General features: G+C 47.4%; 1 protein-coding gene across 1 annotated transcript in view; it reads left to right on the top strand.

Moving 5' to 3' along the window:
- The first annotated feature begins 21,992 nt into the window (after positions 1–21,992).
- NELFB (negative elongation factor complex member B) overlaps positions 21,993–27,078 on the top strand; it is a 253,623-nt gene continuing 248,537 nt past the window's right edge. Inside the window, exon 1 of the mRNA XM_086921137.1 lies at positions 21,993–22,296. Within this exon, the coding sequence (XP_086777263.1) occupies positions 22,195–22,296 (102 nt within the window). The 5' untranslated portion in view covers positions 21,993–22,194. The remainder of the gene's footprint in view (positions 22,297–27,078) is intronic.

The following is a 27,078-nucleotide window of genomic DNA, read 5'->3' as shown; positions in this document are numbered from 1 at the left end:
GTGTGACTGTAATGCCTGTGCCAGCCAATGTATCACATGGGACCCATTCCCCATGATGTGGAGGTACTGCATCAGCAGGTGTGTCTGAGGTTCCTCCGTCATGTCTCCCCAGTGTCTCGTGAATTCTCGGATCATGGAGGCATGTAGTAGGAATTGCCCCGTCTGCAAATCGGTGTCCTCCACCAGGCTCCCAAACGGGATCAGGGTGCTATCTGTGTACAAATCCGCCATCGTTTCTATCCCCGCACGCTCCCAGCTTTCTAACAAGGTCGCAGTGATCACTCCTCCGATTCTGGGCGTGCCCTGCAGTGGGAGTGCGGGGACGTAGGGCGTGACGTCCCGCGTGAGTCTTAGTGCGCGTTTGTAGCATTTAAGTGCCACCGTGAGGTGTAGCTGTGTTCCGCGGGTTGCTTTAGCTAAGGGGTGGAACAGCATGAGTGCCCGTGCTTGGGTCAGGGCCGGTGTTTCCGAGGCCGTATCTTTCAGGTTCCTCCCCACGAGCCAGCCCACCACCCATTGAAGCTGCACCGCAAGATAGTAAAGTTCCTGATTGGGGACCGCAAGTCCCCCCGTTAGTGTCGGGGCGTATAGTTTTTTCAGCGCCACTCTGGGCCTCCCTGTGCTCCAAATGAGCGCCCGTACCATAGTCTCTAGCTCTCTGAAAATCCGGGTGGGAACGTACACCGGTATATTTGAGTAATAGTAAAGGAGTCTCGGTAGTGCTATCATTTTCGTTAGGGTGACTCTGGCTGGGACATTCAGTGGGAGTGTGCCCCAGAAAGCCATTTGGGCTCGCAGGGAGGGGATAGCTCTGACCCAGTTGCCGTCCAGCACGTCTGCCGGGGACCGGTAGATGTGGATGCCTAGGTATTTGAAGGTGCCTGCGTGCCAGGTCAGCGTCGTTCCCCCTAGTCGCACCTCACATTCCTGCATGTCGGGGTGAAAGGGGTAAACCCCGGATTTCCCCCAGTTAACTTTCAGTCCCGAGTGGGCCGTGAATTCTCGTAGGGTGTCCGTGAGTCCTTGCGGTATCTGTGTGAGGTCTCTAATGTAGAGGAGCAGGTCGTCAGCATACAGCGAGACCGCGTGCGTGCCATCTATCAATGGAATCCCCCATTCTGCACCCTGCCTCCTCAGCAATTCCGCCAGCGGTTCCATCGCTAAGGAGAAGAGCAGTGGCGACAAGGGGCAGCCCTGTCTCGTGCCCCGCCTGACTTGTATGGTGTCTGACAGGAGGCCCCCAATCCGGACCCGTACGCTGGGCGTCTGGTAGAGGAGGCCGACCATATCCGTGTACGCCTCTCTCAGGTCGTACTTCTGCATTACTGCTCTGAGATACGACCATTCTACTGAATCAAATGCCTTTTCCAGATCTAATACAAGACATCCCGACCGCATCCTCTCATATCCCTAAATAGCCGGCGGATATTTTGCGATGTACTACGTCTGGGTACAAAACCGTTCTGGTCTGCGTGGACCAGTGTGGGCGTGTATATGGCTAGTCTCCGGGCCAGTGTGGATGCTAATATTTTATAGTCGGTGTTCAGGAACGCGAGTGGCCTGTATGAACCCAACTGCGTCCCGTCTTTTCAGGGTTTTAAGAGGGAGACCAGGGTGGCTTCATTTAAGGAGGGCGGTAATGAGGAGTCTTCCATCGCTGCCTCATACATTTTGATCAGTTCAGGGATCAGGAGATCCGGATATGCCTTGTAGAACTCCGCTGGGAGTCCGTCGGGGCCCGGGGATTTCCCATTGGAGAGCGCCGCTATGACTACCCGGAGTTCTTCTGAGGTGATGGGCGCCGCTAGGTCGTCGCGTTGGGCGTCTCTAAGTGTCGGTAGCGGTATTGAACTGAGGTACTACTCAGTGTCCGGAGCAGGAGTAGGCAGGCAAGAGCGGTATAGCTTGTCATAGTGGCTAGTAAACGCGCAATGTATCTCCTGTTGGGTGTGTAGGAGTGCTCCAGTGTCTCCCAGTATTTTCGTTACTGGTTTCGTCTTTTCCTCCCTGCTAGTTAACCATGTCAGTAGCTTGCCTGGCTTATCTCCTCTGTCGTGGGTGCGTGCCGCGTGGGCTGCATAATTCAGGCACCGCAGTCTCTCTATTAGTTTCTCGTGCTCCGCCTGCGCAGTTCGCATCTCTGCTCCGTCATCCCTCACTGTATCTTGTTCATGTCGTAGCAGCTCTGCCTCTACCCTTTTGAGGTCTTTCTCAACGCGCCGTTTAAAGTTGACCTGCGTGCCCAGGAATTGTCCCCTTATGACCACTTTGAACGCATCCCAATCTATCTGGGGGGTGGTGGCTGTGCCCGTGTTCTCCTCAAAGTAGTGCACTATGTGTGTGAACAGTGAGTCTCGGAAAGGTGCGTCCAACAGGAGATCCGGCTGCAGTCTCCAGGTGGGGACGGGAGGATGTGTGTTCACCCATGTGACTTCCAACATGTGGGGATTGTGGTCCGAATGCGTCCGGCCCATGTAATATGCATCCGTTACTAACGGGAGTAGGTCCTCAGTGAGCATGTACCTGTCCAGTCGTGTGTGTAGGTCATGGGCTCCCGAGTAGTATGAGTATGTCCGGGTGTTCGAGTTTCGGTGTCTCCATACGTCCTGTAAGTTCCAGTGAGTGGCCCAGGCCATAAGGGCCTTCATGGCGCCCACTACTGGCGCATTGGGTAATGGTGGAAAGGAGCGGTCCAGCGTGGTGTCTAGCACACAGTTGTAGTCCCCTCCCAGTATCAAGGGGATCCCGTGCCAGTGCGATAGGGCTGTCGATACTCTCATGAAAAAACCCTGCTGGTCCGTGTTGGGAGCATAAATCAACGCCAAAACTATCGGGCGTCCATCCAGGCGCCCCTTCACAGCTACCAGCCTCCCCTCTCCATCTATGTAAGAGTCTTCGATGTCAAACGGGATCCCTGGTCTCATCCATATCAACACACCCCGTGCATAGGAGGAGAACCCTGTCGCGTATAAGTGTCCTCGCCACCGTCTGCATAGTATATGTACCTCGGGAGCTGTTAGATGTGTCTCCTGCAAGAGTGATATTTGGACCTTATGTCTCTTCAGGTATGAGTAGATCATGTGCCTACGCGAGGGTGTATGTATACCACGCACATTCCAAGTGCAGATCTTAACCGCAGTCATCACAGTTCTTCAGTGGGGCCCCACCCTCCTTCCCCCCAGCCACATGCGTCCCTTTGGAGAGCCTCCCACCGCCCATCACAACAACATTTCCACGTGTACCTGTGGGGCGCAATAATGAGTACAATGAAATCGTCACTAGCCTGTGGGTGCAGCATATTCCAGAAGAAGGAGGGAGGGGGAACATGAACAGGGGATAATACCATAAGGTCGGCTGCTGAACGTGCAGTCGTCCAAACACTCTACTGAGATAGTCAACTTTCAAGTCTGGGGGGTTGCTGCCCATCACGCAGGGTGAATGAGACACCATCATTAAGCAAAGCGTGAGTGCGTGCGTAGTCGCACATGGGGGAGGTGTGTTTTCCTAGCCGGCCACTTAGTGGGCTTCGTAATAGACACTGCAGTGCGTCCATTAAGTTGCGTGGCACCGCATGTACCAGTTCGCAGAGTGCAGCGGCGGCACGGGCCCGCCGAGAGAGACCGGTCTGGGGGGCTTCGTTTTAGCAAGGCCAGTTAAGAGTGGTTACCTGTGGCCGTCCAGTTGTTGACAGCCAGCGCCCTGCATGTCTCAGCGTCTACTCACTGCGTCTCAGGTGTGTGCATCAGCAGGGACGGTCTGTTCCATCGGCCACCTCTCATGTGGTCATTCAGTGTCTTGTGTCGGTCTCCTTCCAGCACTCCGCCCCCCTCGTTCAGATAGTGCCAGTAGGGAGAATGGAAGGAATTGGGGAACGAGGGGGAGGGGGCGCCGGAGCGCACCAATCTGTTAACCGAACAGGTCCGACGTCTGCGGTGTGATGTCAGGCAGGTCTCCCGAGACTTGTGAGTCCGGTATTCCGTAAATTGCCTCGTCGTCGCTCAATAATGCCCTGGGGCTGGTGGCCGGCAGGGAGCGCCGGGCCGGTGAGCTGCTGAGCTCCGTGACCATCCGCAGGGCCTCCTGTTGTTCCCGGCGCATTTCCTCCTCGGGTGGGCTTGCGCTATGTTGTGTTCCACTCGCTGCTGGCGAAGGCGATCTGTTTCCGCGCCTCCGTTTAGAGCCTCTGCGTCTTCTTGTTCGGGGTTGGTCCCCTGGCCTCATGGTGCTTTTGTCCATCCCGTTGTCCAGCCAGGCTTCCACCTCCTCCGAGGTGTTGAAGAAGTGGGTCTTTTCATTCGCTATCACTCGCAGCCTTGCCGGGAAGAGAAGGGAGTACGTGAGTCCAAGCTGGCGTAGTCGCCGTTTCACTACCAGGAATGAGTGTCTCTGGCGCTGCACTTGGATCGTGTAGTCCTGGAAAAGCATTATATTGGCATTGTCCACCTGGATGTTGCCGAGTTTGCGGGTTTCTCTCAAGACGGAGTCGCGGTCTCTATAGTTCAGGATACAGATGAGTAGTGGGCGCGGGTTAGAGCCTGTTGGGAGCGGTCTGGATGGAACCCTGTGTGCCCGCTCGACCACGAAGTGAGGCGACAGGGCGCCCTCCGGCAGCAGGGCGCAGAGCCAGTCCTCCACGTGTGTTGTAGGATCTCTTCCTTCCCATTTTTCGGGCAATCCCACTATTCGGACGTTGTTGCGTCTCGCCCGTCCTTCTGCATCCTCTGCCGTGTCTTCTAAGAACTCGACTCTGTTGAGAAGGTCCTTTAGTTGCTTGTCCGATTGTGTAACTCGTGGCTCCAGGTCCGTCACCGTGTGCTCCAGAGTCGCGGTGCGTTCAGCAAGTTTCTTGTGATCCGCCCTCATGTGTGTCAGGTCTATGGCGACCCCGTCGATTTTCGCCTCCAGCGATGTTCGGGTGGATTGTATGGAGTTCTCTAGCCGTTCCATGGCTGCCAGGACCGAATCCAGTCTGGCCGTCACTGGGTCTGCTTCATTTGACTTCGGAGTCTTGTCCATTTTGCCTTTCGGGTGCGTGCCCCCAGCTCCCGTGTGCTTCCCTGCACCTCCAGACATGGGCAGGGTCCTGCTCGCCTATGACTTTGCAGGGGCGGCTTACGGCGTCGCTGCTCGTCAATGGCCCAGGGCTCGCGGTCACTGATCAGGAAAAGTTCTCCGGCTGGGGGCCCGGGGCAGGTGGGCCTGGTAGGGCCGCATGGGTCCTCATCTCGCTGGGTGATAAGTCGGGGCAGGCATAGCACCACCGCGCCGGTGAGGTGATGTGATAGGCGAGCTCTCCGTGTGTTGACCTTGGTCGGGCCAGGCAGGCCGGTGTGTGGGCTTTAATATTCCGGCGTGGGTTGCACTGCCTCTGCGTCCCCCGGCCAGGCGTGGTTAGCAGTGGCGGTCGGCCTCAGAGGTCGTGTGCTCTGTTTCCTGCACTATTCCGTCGCGGTGTTTTCCATTTGTTGGTGTGAGATTGAGATGGGGGTGAGGCCTCGCGATTCCTTCTCCGTGTACCTCGTGGACCTCAGCGCCCCTGGTGATTGTAGGGCTCCCGGTCGGCAGCACCTCCCACAGCAGTTCTTCTTTTTCAGCCTTGGGTAGGTCCACAAGAGCGGTCACTTCCTGTTTGAGGTTTTGGAGGCTGCTTTCCTACGCACCCCTGCGATGGTTTCTGGCTCCGCTAGTCGTCGTACTCCCTGCTCAAGCGACCGGCGGCGGCTGGTGTACGCGCGCCTCGATGGTGGTGGTGTGCAGGCCCTGTGTTCAGCCCCGAAGACACCCGCACGCCTCTCCACCAGCACCTTCAGTCTTCAAGCCGTACTATGACCCCCAAGGGCACTCGGCCCGGGCGTGCCTCCCCCGCTCCAAATCTGTGCCGACTTTATGGGTTCACAGCGCCCAGCCGCTGGATGGGCGCCGCCATGTTGGTATGGGCGCTCCTTCCCGGTTATGCTGAGGGGCTCGCTGGCGTTCTCGGGTTCGCTTCTCCTGCGCCCGCAGGGCCTGTTGGGGCGGCGCGGGGTCCCCAGGCTCCGGTCCGAGCGCCCCTGAGGTTCGGGGTGTCCCTTCCGGTTTTCGGCGTCTGTGATTGCGGGCAGGCGCACAGGCCTCTGGATAACGGACCCCCGCCTGCCGCTCGCCGCCGCTAAAGCGTGTTCTTTCTTCCCCGAGGGCGTCCGCCAGCCGGCACCGCAGCCAGTGGGTGGGGGTGGGGGGGTCCTCACCGTATCGGCAGCCGTGTCCTCGCCTGGATTCCCCACAGTCGCTGGCTCCGGCTCGCCACGGGCGCCCCTCTTCCTCGCCTTAGAAACGGGTCTCGTCTGGCTGCTGCTGCACTCGGTGGCCTCAGGGGGTGGACGATGATGGGCAGTGTCCCAGTTCGGTCCCCTCCGTGTAGTTCTCGTTCGCCTCCGGCCCACTCGGCCCGCACTTCTGGTTCGCTCCCCGGGCTTGCGTGGCGAGTCCCGCCGGCGCGGCTGATCCTCGCCCGGCTCAGTCTTCCTCTGCAGTGTCGGTGCGGACCCGGAGCTCGCAGGAGCTCGTAACTCGGTCTGATGCCGGTTGATGGTCCTGATAGAGCGCGCAGTCCACCCGGGTCACCGAGGTTACCAATTCTTTACACGCACTGGGCCCTGGCGTGCAGATTTCAATACCACACTGATATTTTGGGTGAACCGGGTGATGATTACTTTTTCCCTTCTCCTACTGCACGCTACTATGAGCAATTAAGGTTGGTTTCACCTCTGCTTACCATGTACCCGACTTACCACAGGTACAATTCTTATGACAGATCTGGAGCTATCAGGGAAAAAGTAGGCAGGGCCTAGGAACAAATACTCTTTATAATCAGTACACACTTATCCACAATTTCTGTATAATGACCACAGACACCTGAGGATGTTCAAAGATTTATATATATATAAGTTCAAAGAGAATATGACAAGGCAATAAGTGATATGCAGAGTAATGCGTCAACCATCAAAATCAAAACCATAAAGTAGCTATAGATTAGAGCTAAGACCATTTGAGTATATGGGAAGACTAAAGGTAGGAATTTTAGAACAGAGCTAGTCACTGCAACTTTATACTAGGACACAGGGCATGGATGGGACCTAGAACATGTACTTAACCTAAGTGCTTTAAACTATTCTTACTAAGTTCACCGCAATCATACTAAGGGAAAGGGAAAAATTGGAACATACTAATAAAAATAACAGTTTGGCAATTCTCTAAAGGTGGGGAGAGAAGTGGAACAATTCTAAATAAACATATGACTTGCTTTCAGGGTGATAGAGCAATATCACGGACAAGAATGCTTTATTAGGAAAGTGGAGAGAAAAGGAGGGAGAGAGAGAGAGAGAGACGCAAACCCACAGACTGATAATTACCTAGTTCAGAATGAAGACCAACCCTGGCCACGGGTCAGTTGGAAGGATGGGGACAAGGACCCTCAGGAAAGGAATGCCAGAATGCGAGCAGGTACAGCTCACGGACAGTAAGGACAGGATACCCCTCAGGATTTTGGGATCAGGACAGGGCTCACCAAGGTACGACCAACACCCACAGCTTCAGAAGCAACGCCTGCGTTACCCCTCTCTGCAAGTAATCCGCCAGTAACCCCGATTGGGTTTCCGATTTTCCCAGCAAAGTGCTTCGCCAGCACTTAGGATTATTTCCACCCCTTAGGAGTTTGTGGAAAATATGGACAGAGTGCTCCGCAGCACTTCATATTGAGCACCTATAGAGTTCGTAGGGTCAGTGACAGGTCTGCTACTCGGACAAGTCGGACAATTTTCCTAAGCTAAACTAGGGCAATTATACTGTTTGGGGACCCTTAGACCACCCACCAATGTTGCAAGTGACAGTTTTCCACATTATGATTGGTCAGGAGAGGTGGTGCGGTCATTACCACCCCCTAGAATTCAACGTTCCCATCATGAATTTTAATTTTTCATATCCGCCCCTTAGGTTCACGTTCCCATCCATAGGAATACAATAGAAAATACGAGGGCACAAGGCATTGCAACAAAGTCTCTTGGTTTCAAGGTGAGTTTCATCATCTTGTGCTGGGTTCTCAGGCGCATTGGGCTTCAGGAGCCAGCTGGCTGGTTTCAGCTTCTGCGCAGTAGAGTTTCTCCCCGGTCATATGACGGTGCCCAGCAGAGCCTCAAGTATGGCTCCGCTCCCGATTTCCCAGACCCAGAGACGCGGTACATGAAAAGTAAGCGAGAACAAATTAAAATCACATATAAAATGATCACACTGTATACCATGATGAAATTCTGACCATCCCTTATTTTATAATGACTATAGCATTACGGTTTAGTGCGAAAAGACAGATAGGCTGAAGCAGCGGTAGCAAGCAGAAAGCGTGGTGAGAGACAAGCGGCCATTTTTGCATCAGTGCGCATGAGCAATGCAATCCCTCCAGAATGCGAGTGCGTCACATCACATGGGTATGACCGACGCATGCGCAGACTGAATTTCAGCGAAGCAGCCATTTCCTTAGTGCAAGCTTCGTTAATATAGGAAAGACATACAAGCAAGCATCCTGTGGACACCCGCGTGTTTGGAAAAACGCTTAATAAATGACGAACAATTGTGTTAATATGATTATACAGTTAGGCAAGGGTTTTGTATGCGAGCAAGGCGCTTTACCCGCGAATCCCTGCTCCATCAATCCCCTCTTTGATGATATTTACTATCATCACCACATAAAAGGAAACAGATGCCAACTTTTCTCATTCATCCACATCACTCATTTGGATTTCAACAAACTTATTGTTGAGTTTTCTTTCAGCTTCTCTATTAGAGTGGTGATTTTTCACCTTTTTGTAGATTTCATTCTTTAATTCTTCTAATTCTAATTCATCAATATTTCTTTTCACCCCCCTCTTATTCACTGTATATTTCTTTTTGCATTTCTGGCATTTGCAGCAGATGAAGATGATCAACACAACTACGCCTATCACAACTATTGGCATCAGTATTTTCCACAAAAGATTTCTACCTAGGTTAGTAAACCAACTACCTATAGAGGAGAGACCTCCAGTCAGTCTCGTCCAGGCACTGTCAACCTCCAATGGTTTGAGTTCTTTTTCCAAATTAGTTATGTTCTTCACATATTGTTTTAATTCGATACTTTTATCAGGAATGTAAGTGCATCAATGTTGCGCTTTCAGCATTCTACAGACTCCGCCCTCTTTTGCTAATAGGGTGTCAAGAGCAAGGCGGTTTTGCAAAACCATTGATCTGATCGCAACCATTTCAGTATTGACCATCAGGAATCCAGCAGCAGTGTCCGTTGATAGCCGGTCCACTACTGTAGACAATTTGCAGATTCTATGAGTGTTCAGAACTACCCCCATTCCAGGTATCAGTGCACTAAAGATATCACCTATAATTTCACCTACACTTTCACGTTTACTACGCACTAAGCCATTAGTTTCTTCATCGCTTCCAGCTGCATTAGTCACATGGTATATTTTCGGGAAAACAATGCCAAAGTAGCAGCTTCCATACCAGTGATCCGGCAATTTGAAATAAGCCTTGTTCCCACATATATAATATATTCCGGGAAACACAGGTTCTGACCCATTTTTGAAACCCCAACCTCCAATTACCTTGTAATTATGTTCACACTCGCTGGAACCGATGAATACATTGTTATAGTACTCTGTCTTTTCCCTATGGATACAAAGTTTCCCCTTTCGTTCAAAATCCAACAACAAGGCAGGACTAGCTTCGCCTTGCGAGGTGTTATCCATGTGCTCAGCCCACCTAGGGACTCTATCCTTTTCGTCATTTGCCTTCTTCTGAAACTTTTCTCTCCTTCTGTCTGCCATCTTTATAAACATCTTTTCCTGCTCTTGCAGAGAACAGGTCAGATTAGCTTGTCTTGCTTCATCTAAATCTATGTTGCCTATAGTCAGAAAATATTCTCCCATATAACGGGTCACGTCACTTTTAGTATGTACAAGGTTCAGATGTCCTCTAATGGGAAGTTCAGAAAATACTACGTCAGCATTTGAGTAATAGTACTGTAAAGTGCTCCTATAAAACAAGCTAGCTAATATACTACAGGAAATTCCATAGGTTAAAGGTAGATGGTGATATGTCACGCCTTCAGCTACTGAAGTTGGTAGCTTCATGCAGACATAACAGTCCTCTATTTCCATAGCTTCTACGTAATGCACTAACAAGTTAGCAAAAACATTTAAATGTGTCCTGTTTCTCATTTTGTGAAAATGTAGTCCATCCTCATCTGATGCTTCTAAATTAGGTCGTGTGTGTGTCAGTCTTACTTGTCTGTCGTGTCTTTCTAAGCTTCGTGGTGTTTCTGCAGTCTGTACAGCCCCTACGTCTACTGCTTCTGGTTCAGTAGGGGACAAATTAGGATTTTTACTTATCATAAAGGGTAGAAAAACTGTTAGTCCTATCCACATGACTATTAGCATTGCTATACTACACAAGCATATTTTACAACAGGTTTTAAGACACCCACATCTGGATCTTCCAGAGACACTCGGATCAGACATTTTTAGCTTACAGGTGGCTTTTGCTACCCCTTTTCGTTTCTTTGTACCAAAGGCTCACTTCGGGGCTCTCTCTCAAGGAGGGTCTTCATCAGAACTCCGATCAGCGATGGACTCTTCGTCACTGTTGCCACTGTGGTGTGGCTCGTCAATTTCCTCCAACACAAAGTAAGTCCATTCAGGGCTCCGATACAGTCGGTTCTGTTTCTTTATTCTGTCGCTCTTTCTTAGCGATTTGCCTTGGGCTGCCTTCCTTTCACTTTCAGCCCTTTTTCGGTCTTTCAGTTTTTCTTCGACTGTCTTTAGTCTGAGCCTCAGTCTCTTGACGTATCGGGGTGCACTTCTGCCTCCGTGCCTCCCAGTAGTTGAGGAAACTTGGCCTTCTTCGTGTACCCTCTTTACTTTTTGTTGTGGCACCTCTGTTTCCCTGCCTGTCTGACTAGTTCCAGGTCTTTCATCTATTTCTTCTGCCTGGTCCCTAATCTGACCCTGCTCAGATTCAAATCGTACTTGCTTTTTATTTCTGGTTGCTTTTATTTCTGTTGTCTGAGCACGTTGATCTAATTCTATCTGTTCCTGTTCATGCTCTTCGATCTCTTCGCTTTCTTCTGCATGAACGTCAGCTCTAATTTCTATCTGTCCCTCTCCAATCTCTGGAGTTTCAGGAGAAGTTTCGATGTTTTGATCTGACCCTACTTGGCCTACTTCCTGATCAGGTGTGTTGTGATTTTCGTTGACCTGACCTTCCTCCTCTATTTCTAGCTCTCCTGGACTATCCCACTCACTGTCTAAGTAGGAATATTTCCTGGTTCGTATCGGATCATGAACCTGGTCGTCGGCGGGGAACCATTCAACGTCTCGACTTGTGCTCGGCAGTTCGATGTCAGCTAGCTCCGGACTCTCCTCCTCGGAAGCCTCTTCAGCTGCGCTGCCTTCAGCTCCAGTCGCGTTTTCTCCAGTTACCCGCTTCGTGTGGCTGGCGTGGATCCACTTCGGTACACCAGCACACTTTACAGCAGTTGTAGTGACGAGGATCACTTGTCGTGGCTTTCCCCACCTGGGTTTCAGGCAACTGCTCTGGGTGTGTTTCTTTAACGCCACCCAATCTCCTGGCTGCAGTTTATGTGCTGGAGTCTTTGGCCACTCGTCTTCTGTCTCTCCAATCTGCTGAGAGAGAGAACGCACTTGGTCACCCAGCTGCTTGCAGTATTCTAATACCATATCATCAGAAATGCTTAGCAGTTTGTGTCCGGGTACCCATGCCTGTCGCATCACTCTTCCCATCAACACTTCATGGGGACTTAGGCCAGTTTTTCTGTTCGGGATACTTCTCAAACTCATCAGCACAAGGGGTAAAGCCTCTATCCAGTTCATCTTTGTAGAATCACACATTTTGCCCAATCTGGATTTCAGGGTGCCATTTATTTGTTCCACTACCCCAGAAACCTCTGGATGGTAGGCACAATGCAGTCTTTGCTTCATTTTGAATGCTTTACAGAGTTCTTCTAGGACATCGTTGGCAAAATGCCCACCTTGGTCCGTTTCGATTGTCTCTGGGATTCCATACCTAGGTATCAACTCCCTGAGCAATAACTTGGCTGTAGTGAGAGCATCATTTTTCTTTGCGGGATATGCTTCCACCCACCTGGAGAATAGGCAAACTATGACTAAGATATATCTATACCCTTGACACTTAGGCATTGTTATAAAGTCTGCCTGCATTCTGACAAAGGGACCTACTGCCTTTCCGATATTACTCTGTTCTACCACAGTCCTTTTTCCCGCATTGAATTGCTGACACACTAGGCACCTCTGGCACAGCTTTTCCGCCTGGTTCCTGAACCTTGAATTACAGAACACCTTGTCAAACACCCGACACATTGCGTCCCTTCCCATATGTGTTGGTTCATGTATCATTCTGATCATGGGGTCAATCAAGCTATCAGGCAGTACAAGCACCCCAGTCGAGTTTACCACCACACCATCATCTCTCAATTTGCATCCATTTGCTGCCCACCTGCCTTTTTCTTGCCTGTCTGTTGCCTGTTGCAAATCCTTTAATTCTTCCCACGTTGACACATTCTCAAACAACATAAGTTGGCAGCTGGTTCCACTCCACAACGCAATTTGGAGTGACATATGGTATCGGGCACAAAATTGTGCAAATTGGTCAGCGTACCTATTACCGGCAGTCACATCATCATTTCCAGATTTGTGAGCCGCACACTTGACCACAGCCAATTCTTTGGGCAATTGGATAGCTTCCGGTAAGTTATGCACCACCTTTCCATTTCTGATAGGTGTGCCTGAGGAAGTCATGAATTCTCTTTGCAGCCACAATTGGCCGAAGTCATGAACGACCCCAAAACAGTACTGGCTGTCTGTGTAAACAGTTATTCTCTTGTTCTTACCCCTCTTACATGCTCTGGTTAACGCGATGAGCTCTGCCACTTGTGCAGATTTCACCTCGCTCAGGTAAGATGCCTCTATGGTTTCCGTCAACGTAACCACAGCATAGGCAGCACTCAGACTCCCACTTTCATGTCTCAAACATGAGCCATCCACGAACATTGTTTTATCCCCATCAAGTAACGCTATTTCATGGATGTCCGGACGGGGCTTTGTACTGAACTCAGTTAAATCGATGCAATTATGTTCCCCTTCCTCTTCAATTTCTACATCCAGAGAGACAGGTAACAGCGTCGCAGGGTTTAGGACGTTGCACCGGGAAATAGTTACATTTTCAGCACCAATCAAAATTCTCTCATACTTAGTCAGCCGACTAGGTGTGAGGTACTGGGTCTTAGTTCTAGTCAGTAGGATTACAACAGAATGAGGAACATATACAGTGACGTGATGTCCCATGACAATGTTCTCACTCTGTTCCAGACTGACGCTAGTAGCAGCAACTGCTTTCAAGCATCCAGGTAATCCAGCAGCCACCGGATCTAGGGTGGCTGAAAAATAGGCCACCGGTCTTCTAACTAATCCGTGTTCCTGGGTCAGGACTGAAGGAGCACAATTCTCTCTCGTGTCACAGAATAGCTCAAAGGGCTTAGAGTAATCAGGCATACCCAATGCAGGAGCGGTACATAGACAGTTTCTCAAAGTTACCCAAGCGGTCATGCTTTCACTGTCCCAACTGACGGGGTCTTCTACTCCTTTCTTTGTCATTTTTATCAGGGGTCTGGCTAGAGCCGCAAATCCTACAATCCATTGTCTGCAGTAACCCACAACTCCCAAGAACATTCTCACCTCTTTCTGAGTTCTGGGCAGTTCCATTGCTTTAATTATTTTGATTCTTTCTGTAGTAACTTTCCTGATTCCTTTTTCTATCTGGTGCCCCAGATACTTCACTGAGTTTTTACAAAATTGTAACTTGTCAGGTGACACTTTATGTCCTCCCTTTCCTAGATGATTCAGCAAGGCAATGGTGTCAGTGACACAGTCAGTCTGGGTTTTGGATGCCACTAACAGGTCATCTATGTACTGCACCAAAACAGACTCTTTTGGCAACACTAGGGTTTCAAGGCTCTTTTTTAGTATCTGGTTGAAAATCGATGGACTTTCGGTGTACCCCTGGGGGACACGATTCCAGACATAGATATGGCTGTCAAATTCAAAACTGAAAAGGAACTTGCTTTCTGGATGCAATGGGATGGAAAAGAATGCATGGCACAGGTCGATGACAGTGAACCATTCTGCATTCCAGGGAATCTGATATAGTATCACTGCAGGGTTGGGCACAACAGGACAGCAAGGCACAACAATCTGGTTTACCTTGCGCAAATCTTGCACCACCCGATATTTTCCACTAGGCTTTTTGATCCCAATGATAGGCGAATTACAGGGACTGCTCATCACTTCCTCTATTATTTCTGCTTCGAGCAGCCTGGTAATCTCAGTCGCTACTCCTGCCTTTACTTCTGCACTCATTTTGTACTGTCTGGTTTTGGGGTATACAGCATTTGTTTTTATTGCTATTTTAACTGGGTCCACATTTGCCATTAAGCCTACATCTTTTCCGGTGAAATCCCACACTTCTGGTACTACTCTTAACTGGAGCTCTTCAGGTAAATCCTCAACTGTTAAAGGTTTGATATCAGAATCTTGTCTGACTAACATCAGCTTGTACAAACCATCTTCATCGGGGGTCTGAATTTCGACGCCTTTCGGTGTGCAATAGATGGTATAATGCATCTTGCACAACAAATCACGTCCTAGCAGGTTCACAGGACTGGAATCACAGACCACAAATCTGTGCATTTCTTTGAAATTTCCTATGGAAACTTCCATTGGTTCTGTTACTGGAGTACTTATTATTTGATTGGAGACACCCACTACTTGGATCGCTTCTCCCGAGAGGGGTAGGTTAGGAACATCCACTGTTCTTACAGTAGATCTGGTAGCACCAGTGTCCAACAGAAAGGTGACGTCTTTCCCTTCAACCTTTCCTTCAATGTATGGTCCAGTCTGGTCTACCGGTAAGGAGGCGCCAAGTACGCACTCCTCATCCTCCCCTCTCAGGCCCCGTCAATCTTGATCTTCACAGAGGAAGGTATCATTTAACAAATACTGTGGAATGACTGCATTTCTTTCATTCTCGACTTCCCATACTTCCGCCCTCTCATTCTGCTGACCCTGATTCTTAAAATTCTGTCTAGGAGCGCGAGGTACTGGAGGTAATTTTACCTGCTGCTGGTTCTTTCTTGTCCCCTCTTTCGGCACCTGTGGATTTAAACCATTTACAGGGGCATTACCGGCCTGCAGGTGTGGACACTCGTCTCGCCAATGCCCTATCTGGCCGCACCCATGGCACGGAAACTTCTTCATGGCCTCTTCCCGACTCATTTTAGTTCGGGGCTTTCCTCCTCCCCCAGCAGTGGCATTCTGAGCATTATTACTGGAAGTCAATTTACTTAACTGTTTCTCCTGCTGTTCAGCTAATTTCACCTGTGCCCACATTACTTTCTCCTTGAGGGCTTTCTTTTTATTTTCGATTTCATCTTCGCAGTATTTGGCATATTTCAGGACATCATCTATGGGCTTTCCCTGCCAACTGATTTTATTATCTCGAATCCATTGCGATATTTCAGGTCTTAATCCTAGCACAAATCTGTAACTGAAATGGGTCATGTCTTTCATGTCCACATTATCGATACCACTGTAAGTCTTGAATACTTGCAGTAACCTTTCATAAAAGGAATGCACAGTTTCATCACGTTCTTGGGTGGTTCTATCTATTCGGGTCCAATCCGTCTCCTTTGCTGGCACCTTTTTCTTAAGGTACTGTATGACCTGGTCATATTTCCTCATTACATCAGGTGAGGGAGCTCCGGTTTTCTCATCTCTGGGATATTCCTCATTAGGCCAATCAATTTCTATTTTACATTCGGTCCACAAATCTACAGGGACCACAATGTCGAAAAACCCATCCAGGTCTTTCAAGAGGCATTTCTGAACCTTTATGAAGCGTTCTACCTGCCTGTACCAGTCAACAGGCTTCTCCCGTAATTTCGGGAAGTCATTTGTAAATGACACAATATCCTGTCGGGACCAAGGGACATGGACATATTTCCCTCCCGGGACCTCTCTCATGGGGCACAATTTTTCTGTTGGTGTTACTTCCTTTAACACGAATTCTGAAGCCTGAGACTTAGCCCTGCTGTCTTCCTTTTTCTTTGCCCACCTGGTTCTCCATTTTCCCACCTCTCCCCACTTCTGCAAGAGCTTCAACAATTCCTTTATCTGGATCTGTTTTCCCACCACATTCAAACTTTCTAAATCCTTGTCTGAAAAGTCTACTCTGTAAGGTTTCTGAAGGATTTTGGAGCGACTAATGTCAATTCCCATTTCTGTGGCTGTATCCATTATCCTTTCATGGAGCAACCTAGCACTCCGGGTAAGATTTTTGCTGATAAACAGTAACTCTTCTTCACTGTACGAGCTTAGGGGCTCAACTCCTACATTTCCAGCCATCATTTCTTCTATTTCTATCCTTAATTTATATATCTCTAATGCTTTGGGTTGGGGAGTGGTTTCCTTCTCCAGCTCCTTTGTCCATCGGTCTAATTCTTCTGGGGATACTACTGTGGCACTCCTAACCCCAGATGCACCTTCGATCAACACCTCTTTTGGTCTAGTCTGACTTCTTGCCCCCGACGTACTAGTCCTAGGCTCTCTAATGGGCAAATCCATCAGAACCACAGATTCACACTCACTCTCTTGATCCTCATCTATGAATACTTCCTTCCTCGGGGAAGGGACGCTAGGGGTAGGCATTATTGGGGTGATAACAGGAGGACAGGGACTAGCCAGGTCATTTCTATACAGTGGAATAGCTGGACCAATAGTTACTGGAATAGTCAGGGAATCAGGATGGGGATGTATCTGGGCAATAGTTCGAACTAAATCCTCTCGCTGTCTAGCCAGGGCTTCCTTTTCCTTTTCTCGTAAAGCCTTTTCTGCAGAATTGTCATGCAATACCTGAGGTACCAAGGGAGGATAAATGCTTGGAGCAGTCGGAGTGACCAATCGGGGGGGATCTTCTCCGAACGGCTGATAATTTGGGACCGTGGATTTAGGTCTGCAAAACTCATCCCCATTACTGGTTTTACTGTCTGTACCCGTTCCATCTGTATCACTATCCCTCCGACATCTGGGATATTTTGAAAATGGGTTAGGGGAATGCACAGGTTCTGACTCTGCAACATAGGGAGGTGGGTTTTTCATTAACAAATCTTCCAGGTGCTCATCTTCTGAGTCCACCACAGGCATTAGATGATGGGTCTTTTCTTTACACTTTCCTTTCCTCTCTTCTAATACCCCCATCATAGGAAATAGTCCTTCAGTCATCATAGATTGCCTCCACTGTTTCATTTTCTGCTCTTTGGTCTGCGCTTGAACCCTCGGATACCATTTACTCACTCCCTTATCCATCCGGGGTCTATCTCGCTCTACAGCCTCAATCTCCCATTCCTCCAGGGCTTCGTACTGGGTCAACATAGGTCTAGGGTGCAATTCATTCATGCGGGTCCTTAAGTTAAACAGGATCCGACCATTAAATGTACCTTCAACAGGGAATGCTAGGACTCCGTCATCTGCAGTATACTTTGCCCAATTTTCTAACCAGACACAAGTGTGGTACCCTTTATCAAACAGCATGAAAGAGGCAGGGGTATTTGGCGGGGGAATGAGCACGCCTTCCCTCGTTCTAATGGGCTTGTCAGTTTTGAAAAAATTCTTTATTTTATCAGAAAAGGACATTTTCCTCTTTACTCCATACATCATGTGCGGTCTACCTCGTATAAGCTGATCCTTATGAAATCCTAGGTACTTTGGATTCGGTATGAAGTCTGGATACCACATGCAACTCTCCAGACTCGCTTCTAACTCGGCTTGATTAATTTTGTTTACCTTTGTGCTTCCAATGCCAGCGCAACTTTTATTTCGCACTACCCAATCAGCACAGAGAACACAAAAGATCCTTAACCAATGGGTGCGCGGCCTTTCCGCGAGAGAGAGTCTCACGCTTCTGCACTCACCCCTCCTTCACAAATTCAGCTTCACTACACACCCGCTGTTTTGACCAATACCAGCGCGGCACGGAGTGACGTCAGAGCAGCTTTCCGACCGACGCCCTCCTTCACAAGGTAACGGAAACTTTTTACTCTCTCTAAAGTGCGAATGCAAGTCTTAGTCAACAACACGCAACGTTTGCCACTATGTCTGAGTGTTCTAAAGAGATAAAAGAATTTTCTTTCACTACAAGTAAAACACTTCTGTCTACTTTTCATTCACTCTGGATAGACTTCTTTGCCTGTCCCTTCACACTAGTAACATAGAACCCGTTATTCTTCTGACTCATCCACCTTAGTCGGGGATATGTACTGAGCCAGGATTTCACCAGCGAACTATCTTACTTACCAGACAAGCCTCGGAGACCCTACTACTCCTTCCGTATGCGATCCTTACTAGGTGATATCGCAATGAAAGTTTTATAAAGGACTCGTAGCTATCATTTACTCCAAAAACAAAGGTCCTAATTAGTGCTTCCAGTTATCCTTAACCCTGCACTAATGACTCAAACCTAGTGACTTCAACAGCTAACCGGATTCTGCTCACCGTTAGCTAAATACTTCCCCGGGGATTCGGACTACACTGAACATTCACAAACAATTTTTCGGTTAATATAACATTTATAGCAGTAATGCAAAAATCATGTACATTTACATATAAATCCTTAAAACATTTCAAAATATTTGAACCAATACAGAAGAAATTAGCAGCACATTTTATTTTCACGGTTTATTTATCAACTATCCTGCCTACCTAATCTACCTAGTCCAAACCATCCTCTGGTTACCAGAAAATTACTGATAGAGCGCGCAGTCCACCCGGGTCACCGAGGTTACCAATTCTTTACACGCACTGGGCCCTGGCGTGCAGATTTCAATACCACACTGATATTTTGGGTGAACCGGGTGATGATTACTTTTTCCCTTCTCCTACTGCACGCTACTATGAGCAATTAAGGTTGGTTTCACCTCTGCTTACCATGTACCCGACTTACCACAGGTACAATTCTTATGACAGATCTGGAGCTATCAGGGAAAAAGTAGGCAGGGCCTAGGAACAAATACTCTTTATAATCAGTACACACTTATCCACAATTTCTGTATAATGACCACAGACACCTGAGGATGTTCAAAGATTTATATATATATAAGTTCAAAGAGAATATGACAAGGCAATAAGTGATATGCAGAGTAATGCGTCAACCATCAAAATCAAAACCATAAAGTAGCTATAGATTAGAGCTAAGACCATTTGAGTATATGGGAAGACTAAAGGTAGGAATTTTAGAACAGAGCTAGTCACTGCAACTTTATACTAGGACACAGGGCATGGATGGGACCTAGAACATGTACTTAACCTAAGTGCTTTAAACTATTCTTACTAAGTTCACCGCAATCATACTAAGGGAAAGGGAAAAATTAGAACATACTAATAAAAATAACAGTTTGGCAATTCTCTAAAGGTGGGGAGAGAAGTGGAACAATTCTAAATAAACATATGACTTGCTTTCAGGGTGATAGAGCAATATCACGGACAAGAATGCTTTATTAGGAAAGTGGAGAGAAAAGGAAGGAGAGAGAGAGAGACGCAAACCCACAGACTGATAATTACCTAGTTCAGAATGAAGACCAACCCTGGCCACGGGTCAGTTGGAAGGATGGGGACAAGGACCCTCAGGAAAGGAATGCCAGAATGCGAGCAGGTACAGCTCACGGACAGTAAGGACAGGATACCCCTCAGGATTTTGGGATCAGGACAGGGCTCACCAAGGTACGACCAACACCCACAGCTTCAGAAGCAACGCCTGCGTTACCCCTCTCTGCAAGTAATCCGCCAGTAACCCCGATTGGGTTTCCGAATTTCCCAGCAAAGTGCTTCGCCAGCACTTAGGATTATTTCCACCCCTTAGGAGTTTGTGGAAAATATGGACAGAGTGCTCCGCAGCACTTCAGATTGAGCACCTATAGAGTTCGTAGGGTCAGTGACAGGTCTGCTACTCGGACAAGTCGGACAATTTTCCTAAGCTAAACTAGGGCAATTATACTGTTTGGGGACCCTTAGACCACCCACCAATGTTGCAAGTGACAGTTTTCCACATTATGATTGGTCAGGAGAGGTGGTGCGGTCATTACCACCCCCTAGAATTCAACGTTCCCATCATGAATTTTAATTTTTCATATCCGCCCCTTAGGTTCACGTTCCCATCCATAGGAATACAATAGAAAATACGAGGGCACAAGGCATTGCAACAAAGTCTCTTGGTTTCAAGGTGAGTTTCATCATCTTGTGCTGGGTTCTCAGGCGCATTGGGCTTCAGGAGCCAGCTGGCTGGTTTCAGCTTCTGTGCAGTAGAGTTTCTCCCCGGTCATATGACGGTGCCCAGCAGAGCCTCAAGTATGGCTCCGCTCCCGATTTCCCAGACCCAGAGACGCGGTACATGAAAAGTAAGCGAGAACAAATTAAAATCACATATAAAATGATCACACTGTATACCATGATGAAATTCTGACCATCCCTTATTTTATAATGACTATAGCATTACGGTTTAGTGCGAAAAGACAGATAGGCTGAAGCAGCGGTAGCAAGCAGAAAGCGTGGTGAGAGACAAGCGGCCATTTGTGCATCAGTGCGCATGAGCAATACAATCCCTCCAGAATGCGAGTGCGTCACATCACATGGGTATGACCGACGCATGCGCAGACTGAATTTCAGCGAAGCAGCCGTTTCCTTAGTGCAAGCTTCGTTAATATAGGAAAGACATACAAGCAAGCATCCTGTGGACACCCGCGTGTTTGGAAAAACGCTTAATAAATGACGAACAATTGTGTTAATATGATTATACAGTTAGGCAAGGGTTTTGTATGCGAGCAAGGCGCTTTACCCGCGAATCCCTGCTCCATCAGTCCCACAGCACTATACCCCAATTTGTGGCCAGCTAGACGGGGTATTGATCGGATAAATTACCCCCGATGTGGAGGTTCACACCGGAGCTCTACTAGAACGCTGCCAGCCTCGTTGCGTGCTTAGCCACGCCCCCACTTATCTTGTTGATGATGATTCAATTTGAGGCGCCTCCAGCAAAATGGCCCGCACGGAGGGGCACCTTCCTATAAACTGCCCCCTCCAGCAGCAGGATGTGACGTCCCTCGCAGCGCTGCAAAGTACATTATTGTAGTGAGGGAGAACTCGCAGAGCTGTGAGCTGCCTGACCCTTAACCTCCCGCGAACAGTGCGCACCGCGCTACTGCTTCTCACACAGTATGACATTATAGTGCATTATAGCAGCGCTCTGCATTGACGGCTGAGCAGCGCTATAATGCGTGACTAGTGCATTTCAGTGCGGTGATGCTGATTACCACACTGAAATGCGTTAGAATCACGCCTGATACGTGACACTTGGCAGGACTGCACAAGAAGCACATTTCTGCTGCTTTGATTAAAATGAAGCATTTTGCATTATTTACCATCACAACAACAACATAAATTAGTCAGTTATATTTATTCCATATGAGCAGATTAGTATTCCCACGTGTATTTGTGAGTGCGTACTATACTATGTTGGTTCGTTTTCACAAACCATGCAATTAATAATGATTATAGTTATGAGGAAATCATTTCACGAGGGGTACACAAAATGTTGTTTCTCCACCTCACTCCATCACTCTACTTCTCATTACCGCACTTGTGTGTTTGTAAATAAGAGGTATTGCTGTTTTCTGATTAAATGGTCATTGCTGTACCATTGCGTTCGACAGATCGCTAAATCAGGCCTTATTCCACTATCACAATTTATAGCTTTTTCTTAAGATTTCCGTGATTCGTTCACGTCCATTACACAGCTTTTCATTTTATGCAATGTAGTCTTTCCTTTGTGTCGATGGTATTAGAGTTGCTATGGAGACCTGCAACCGGAACCTGGGGCTCGAATCAGGAGTTAGGGGAAGAAGTAGTCTGGTGTACACCGGAAGTTGTTTGATTGAGAGCGGCGATCTAAACTCCGTGCATTGAAAGCAGGTTTACGGGCAGCCTCGGAAGCGAACTGACCTGGACGGGTGCCTGAGCCCTTCGGACGCGTAGAATGTTTTCCGGGCTGCAGGACCTGGGGGTAGCTAACGGAGACGATCTTAAAGATACCCTAACCAATTGCACAGAGCCGCTGAAGGCCATCGAGCAGTTTCAGGTACGGGACTTCGGGATAGCGGACATCCAAGTGTATTGGCCAGCGTGTGAAGTCGTTGTGTACACTGGTGGCTGGACAGCTGATAGTACCTTTAGTTGTAGATGCTCTTTTTAGAATGAGAAGGTATACAAAGTCACTTTTTAAGCGAAGTTGTGAACATTGTATTATTTGTAAACTGGCACATGCTTGTTTATTATTGGGTTTCAATTGTTAATTCTAATTTCAGTACATATCGGTAGTGCTACGAATTGATGTTATATTTGTAGCAGAATTTCACAGTAAAATAATTTGCCGGATTAAACCCTGGATTCCGAGATAATTGGGTTTCACGTAGGCCACTGGTATGAATTTCAGCATAGCCGATTCAACCATTCCCCCTTGTGAGGTTGATAAAAGTAGTATCATTCAGTTGAGTAATAATCACAGTGTAATTGTGAGAGAAAAGGATACTTGCACCCTGTAAGAATGATCAGGTCATCAACATGTTAAGTAGCGTTTCTATTTCCTGAGGAGGGTATTGGGGAGGTTTGTGTTGCTGAAGAGTTTCTACTTAACTTACCTCCTCGTGGAAGGTTCCTTGTTGGCGATTCTATGATGAGGTAAGAGGATGTTTTGGAATGTGGAGTGGAAGTCAGTTGGGGCAATGTGGCCAGTGGTCCTTGCATGTATGCTTAAGCACAAATAATTGCAGTTTGCCTACTCTGCAGTTGTGGACTATCACTTCTATGGCAACGAGGATGGGATGAGCAACTTTTGGTAAACATGGAGTGAATTAACGACCACTATTAATTATCAGTGAGCAACGGTAGCGCTGTTTCCTACGAGCTGCACATCAGACATATTTGGCTTTTACAATGCTCTGTTCTGGTGAGCATAGGTTCTGTGAGTTATATCCAGGACAGGGGTTGGTGGCATTTAAATTTATTAATTTCTGGCAAATGTAAATGGTGGCATATGTAAGCTGCGCGTGTCGGAAGGCGCTCATGTTGGTACAGGCCTTGTAAAAGCATAACAATTTTGCTAGACCTGCAGGTCTAGTGACTTAAATAATCTACTCACCTATTTGTAATTCTCTTGACCCTTGAATTGGTTTCAAATGATGTGATTTAATAAACTAAACGTTTTTTCAATTTATGATACAAATCTTGCCATGTATAGGATACACATGGCCCCTGACTTACCTCTTAGTTTATTATCAGCATTGTCATCAGGCCGGAGGCAGGAATGTTACTCAAATAATGTTTGCAAACTATCTTTTTTTTAATAAATACATAATTAAAGTATGAAGTGGTGGCACACTGTAATTTGTCATCAGCAGATTTTACATTAAAATGGCCACAAACTTTCCCACAGACATGGGTCTTTACTCATAAACTATAGTGTACAAGCAAGAATGTTTGGAAATAGAGTTTCGGCAAATATGTGTAATTTGCACATCACCAAGTTCAAGTTCAAGAATTTGTATAGCGCACTACTCACCCAGTGGGTCTCAAGGCGCTTGAGGGAGGGTGGGTGCATTACTTATCGAAAAGCCAGGTTTTTAGCTGTTTTCTGAAGGAGAGGTGGTTCTGTGTAAGGCGGAGATGAGTGGGGAGAGAGTTCCAGGTTTAGGCCGCTAAGTGGGAGAAGGATCTTCCTCCCATGGTGGATTTATGGATACGCGGGATTGCGGCGAGGGCTTGATTGGACGATCGTAGTTGGCGGGTGGGTGTGTAGAAGAACAGTCGTGTGTTGAGGCATTCGGGTCCTAGGTCGTAGAGGGCCTTGTGTGCGTGGGTGAGGTAAAATGTTCTTATTTATTTTGCTCCTATTTAACTCTGTTTGCATCACACTTCTTAATTACAAAAAGTTTGCTTTTGCAACTCCTGATATGTTTTGAAATATTTGTAATATTAATTTACAGGCTATTTTTTTAAATGTTATGGTTAGAGAAAAATAACTGACCTCTTCAGGCAGCTCACTTGACAAAAAACTAACTCTAGTAAGAGAGAGAAAAATAAAGCTGATTTTAAAAGCAGCATTCAGTTAAAAGACAAACTTACAAGATGTAATGGCATCTCTATTGCTCATTTACTTTACGAATGAACAGAACACCTGCTCTTTTCCAGCCTAAGTGTACTGGCCAGATAGGACTAGTAGGTGCTTAAAATAGCTCGCCAGATCAAATCTTACTTGCAGTAGATTTTCTGAAGCCTGTGGTAGCTGACCTCGCGGTGGAACAGGGAAGCAGCATGTGTTGGGGGGGAGGCACATCTGTGGCGTAGCAAGAGGGGCAGTTCGCCCAGAGCGTCCCGAGTTTTGGGGGCGGCCCACCCCGCTATTGCTAGCGGCCGCCACTGCAGGGCGGCAAAAGCAAATCCAGTCAAAAGGTCTAGCTACACAACTGAGGCACATGTTGGAAGTTCCTTGCCCGTGGGCATGCCGGCTTCTACGTGGTATTGAAGTGTATTCCAAGGTTTCACCTCTGGATCCAACCTCCCAATAATTAGCTCTGGCGAGGGAAACATATGCTAGCCTGTTTTGGGAGGAAAAAGAGTTGTGGTTTAACGCTGCAGGTGCACTGGTGTGGGAAAAGGTCAACACTAAACTTCTCATGGCTCATTGAAGTGGAAGAAGAACTAAACTTTTGTATTTTAACCTGGGGGTGTTTAATTAGTAAGATGTCTGCTTCTCCCACAGTTTTTCAAGATCCTGGAGTTCTCATCCTGGTTTGGGAGGATTGGAAAGAGGCTTTTCAGACTTATCTCAAAGCTGTAGGTGGAGATGTATTTGTTGCAAAGCCGAAGTTAGCTTTGTTAAAGCATTATTTTGGAATAGAAGGCCAAAAGGTGCTTAAAACTTTATCAATGTCTGTAGGTGATGATGAAGGTGAAACGGGTTCAGATGCAGAAGGTGTCCCAGACAAGTATGTAAATGCTATAAAATCCTTAGAAAGAAAATATCGGGGAAAATTAAGTGTGGTATTTTAAAGACACAAGTTCTTTTCTCATGCTCAGTTACCTGGGGAGACGAGAGAGCAATATGTGGCAGTATTGAGAACATTGGCTGCCACTTGTACATTTAGAGACATACAGGTAGAAATCATCAGGGATCATATGATCAACAGGACATCTAATGTAAAAATACAGGAAAATTTGCTTGTTTAGAATGATCCTTCATTAGGTTAATCTATTTGTGTTTCCCACCGCATGGAGAATATATCTCGATATGTCAAGGAACTGAATAAGAGCAAAAACGGATTAAAAAGGACCAGGGTGAAACATGTATTGTTACTTAAAAATGAAATACAAGAGGCGTTCGACAAAACAGGAACATTTTCAATTAAACATAGTAGCCGGGACAGGCACAGGGTCTGAGGACTGTCTCAATTTACAATCTATCTGTGACTTTCTTTTATAGAGTTGGTCATAGGTTATAAATGTTTCTGGCGATCCTTGTACAGTGAGGAATGTAAGTTTGGAGTCATAAAGTAATTGTCTAGTGGATAATACAGGTGGGCCTTGACCTTGCATGGACACAATGTGGCTTGTGGGTAATGTGTCCAGATGTCCATGCATTGGGAGCGCGTGATCACTGTGTGTGCTGTGTTCTGATTAGCTGTATGTTCCTAACTCATTTGGCATCTGACTTTGTGGTGTTTTAGGAGCGTGCGTACTCCCTCCAGACATGTGTGCTTCATTGGAGGCCAATGCACTGAAATTCTTTTTTTCCTAACAATCAGTATCAGCTCCTCCCTAAGTGTGTTCCTTTTATGGAACATTCAAACACCACCACCTGGGGGAATTGCACTGGTATCATAATAAATATTGGAGTGCCTCCTTTCACTCAAGAGGGTGATGTCTTATCGCTCCTTCACCACTCTCTAATCCCTCCCAATCCATTCAGTTGATGCTGTAAACTTGATGCCTTGGGTGAACTATCAAAGCTTTGTTCTTTGTTGGTCGCTCTTGCAATCTATGTCCAAAATGGTAAATGCTGCCAATAAGTAAAACCATTCAAACTCAAGTGTTTCCCACCAAAAAGGGGGCTCTTTATATTGGGACCATCATTTAGCTATGGATTGCATTGTTTTTTGTGACAATGAAGCAATTGCTTTCCCTACCAGATTACGATTTTTTCCTTTTTTACCCATGTTAAAATCTATTCCCTTTATGTATGCCTCATGTTTTAGTTGAGCCTGAGGAGACTTCCTTCAGATACCCTCAGTACTTTTTGTTCTATTATTGGTGCTAATAAGGGCAGCTAATATTATTTGAATTAATGTGTTAATTTAGCCTGCATATTTTTTCGCAAACTCAGTGCCTTCTTCTACCACAAAATCTAGACCATCTATGAAAACTTCGGTAACAACATCCTCCAGGAGGATCCCACGTCATTTGCTCAACACAGCTGACACTGGACAGCTGGACCGCTCTCAGCATCGAAGACACCCTAAAGACCATGCAGATCATCAACTCTGGGGCCCCCACAGACCCCTGCTCCCCCTCCCCCCCCCCAAATCTACCACAGAGCTGCAGACATCATCGCCCAAGCTGCAAAGAATCATTAACCGATCATTCGAAGCTGCCTCATTCCCCTAGGACTGGAAACACGCGGAGGTCAACCCTCTCATAAACAAGCACTGGCGTTGCCAATAGGTCTCGCAGTAGGAAAGTTGGAGCTATTGGTTTTGTAAATGACAAAGCCCTTTATGTTTTTAAAATGAAAACAAAAATAAAAGGCATTGTTATTTGCAATTGTAATAGCTCCAACTTTCCTACTGCGAGACCTATTGGCAACGCC

The sequence above is a fragment of the Lissotriton vulgaris genome, chromosome 5 (assembly GCF_964263255.1).
Source record: "Lissotriton vulgaris chromosome 5, aLisVul1.2, whole genome shotgun sequence".
In the NCBI taxonomy this organism is placed as follows: Eukaryota; Metazoa; Chordata; class Amphibia; order Caudata; family Salamandridae; genus Lissotriton; species Lissotriton vulgaris.
The sequence above is the reverse complement of the archived record's forward strand: the minus strand, read 5'-3'. Positions and strand labels throughout refer to the sequence as shown.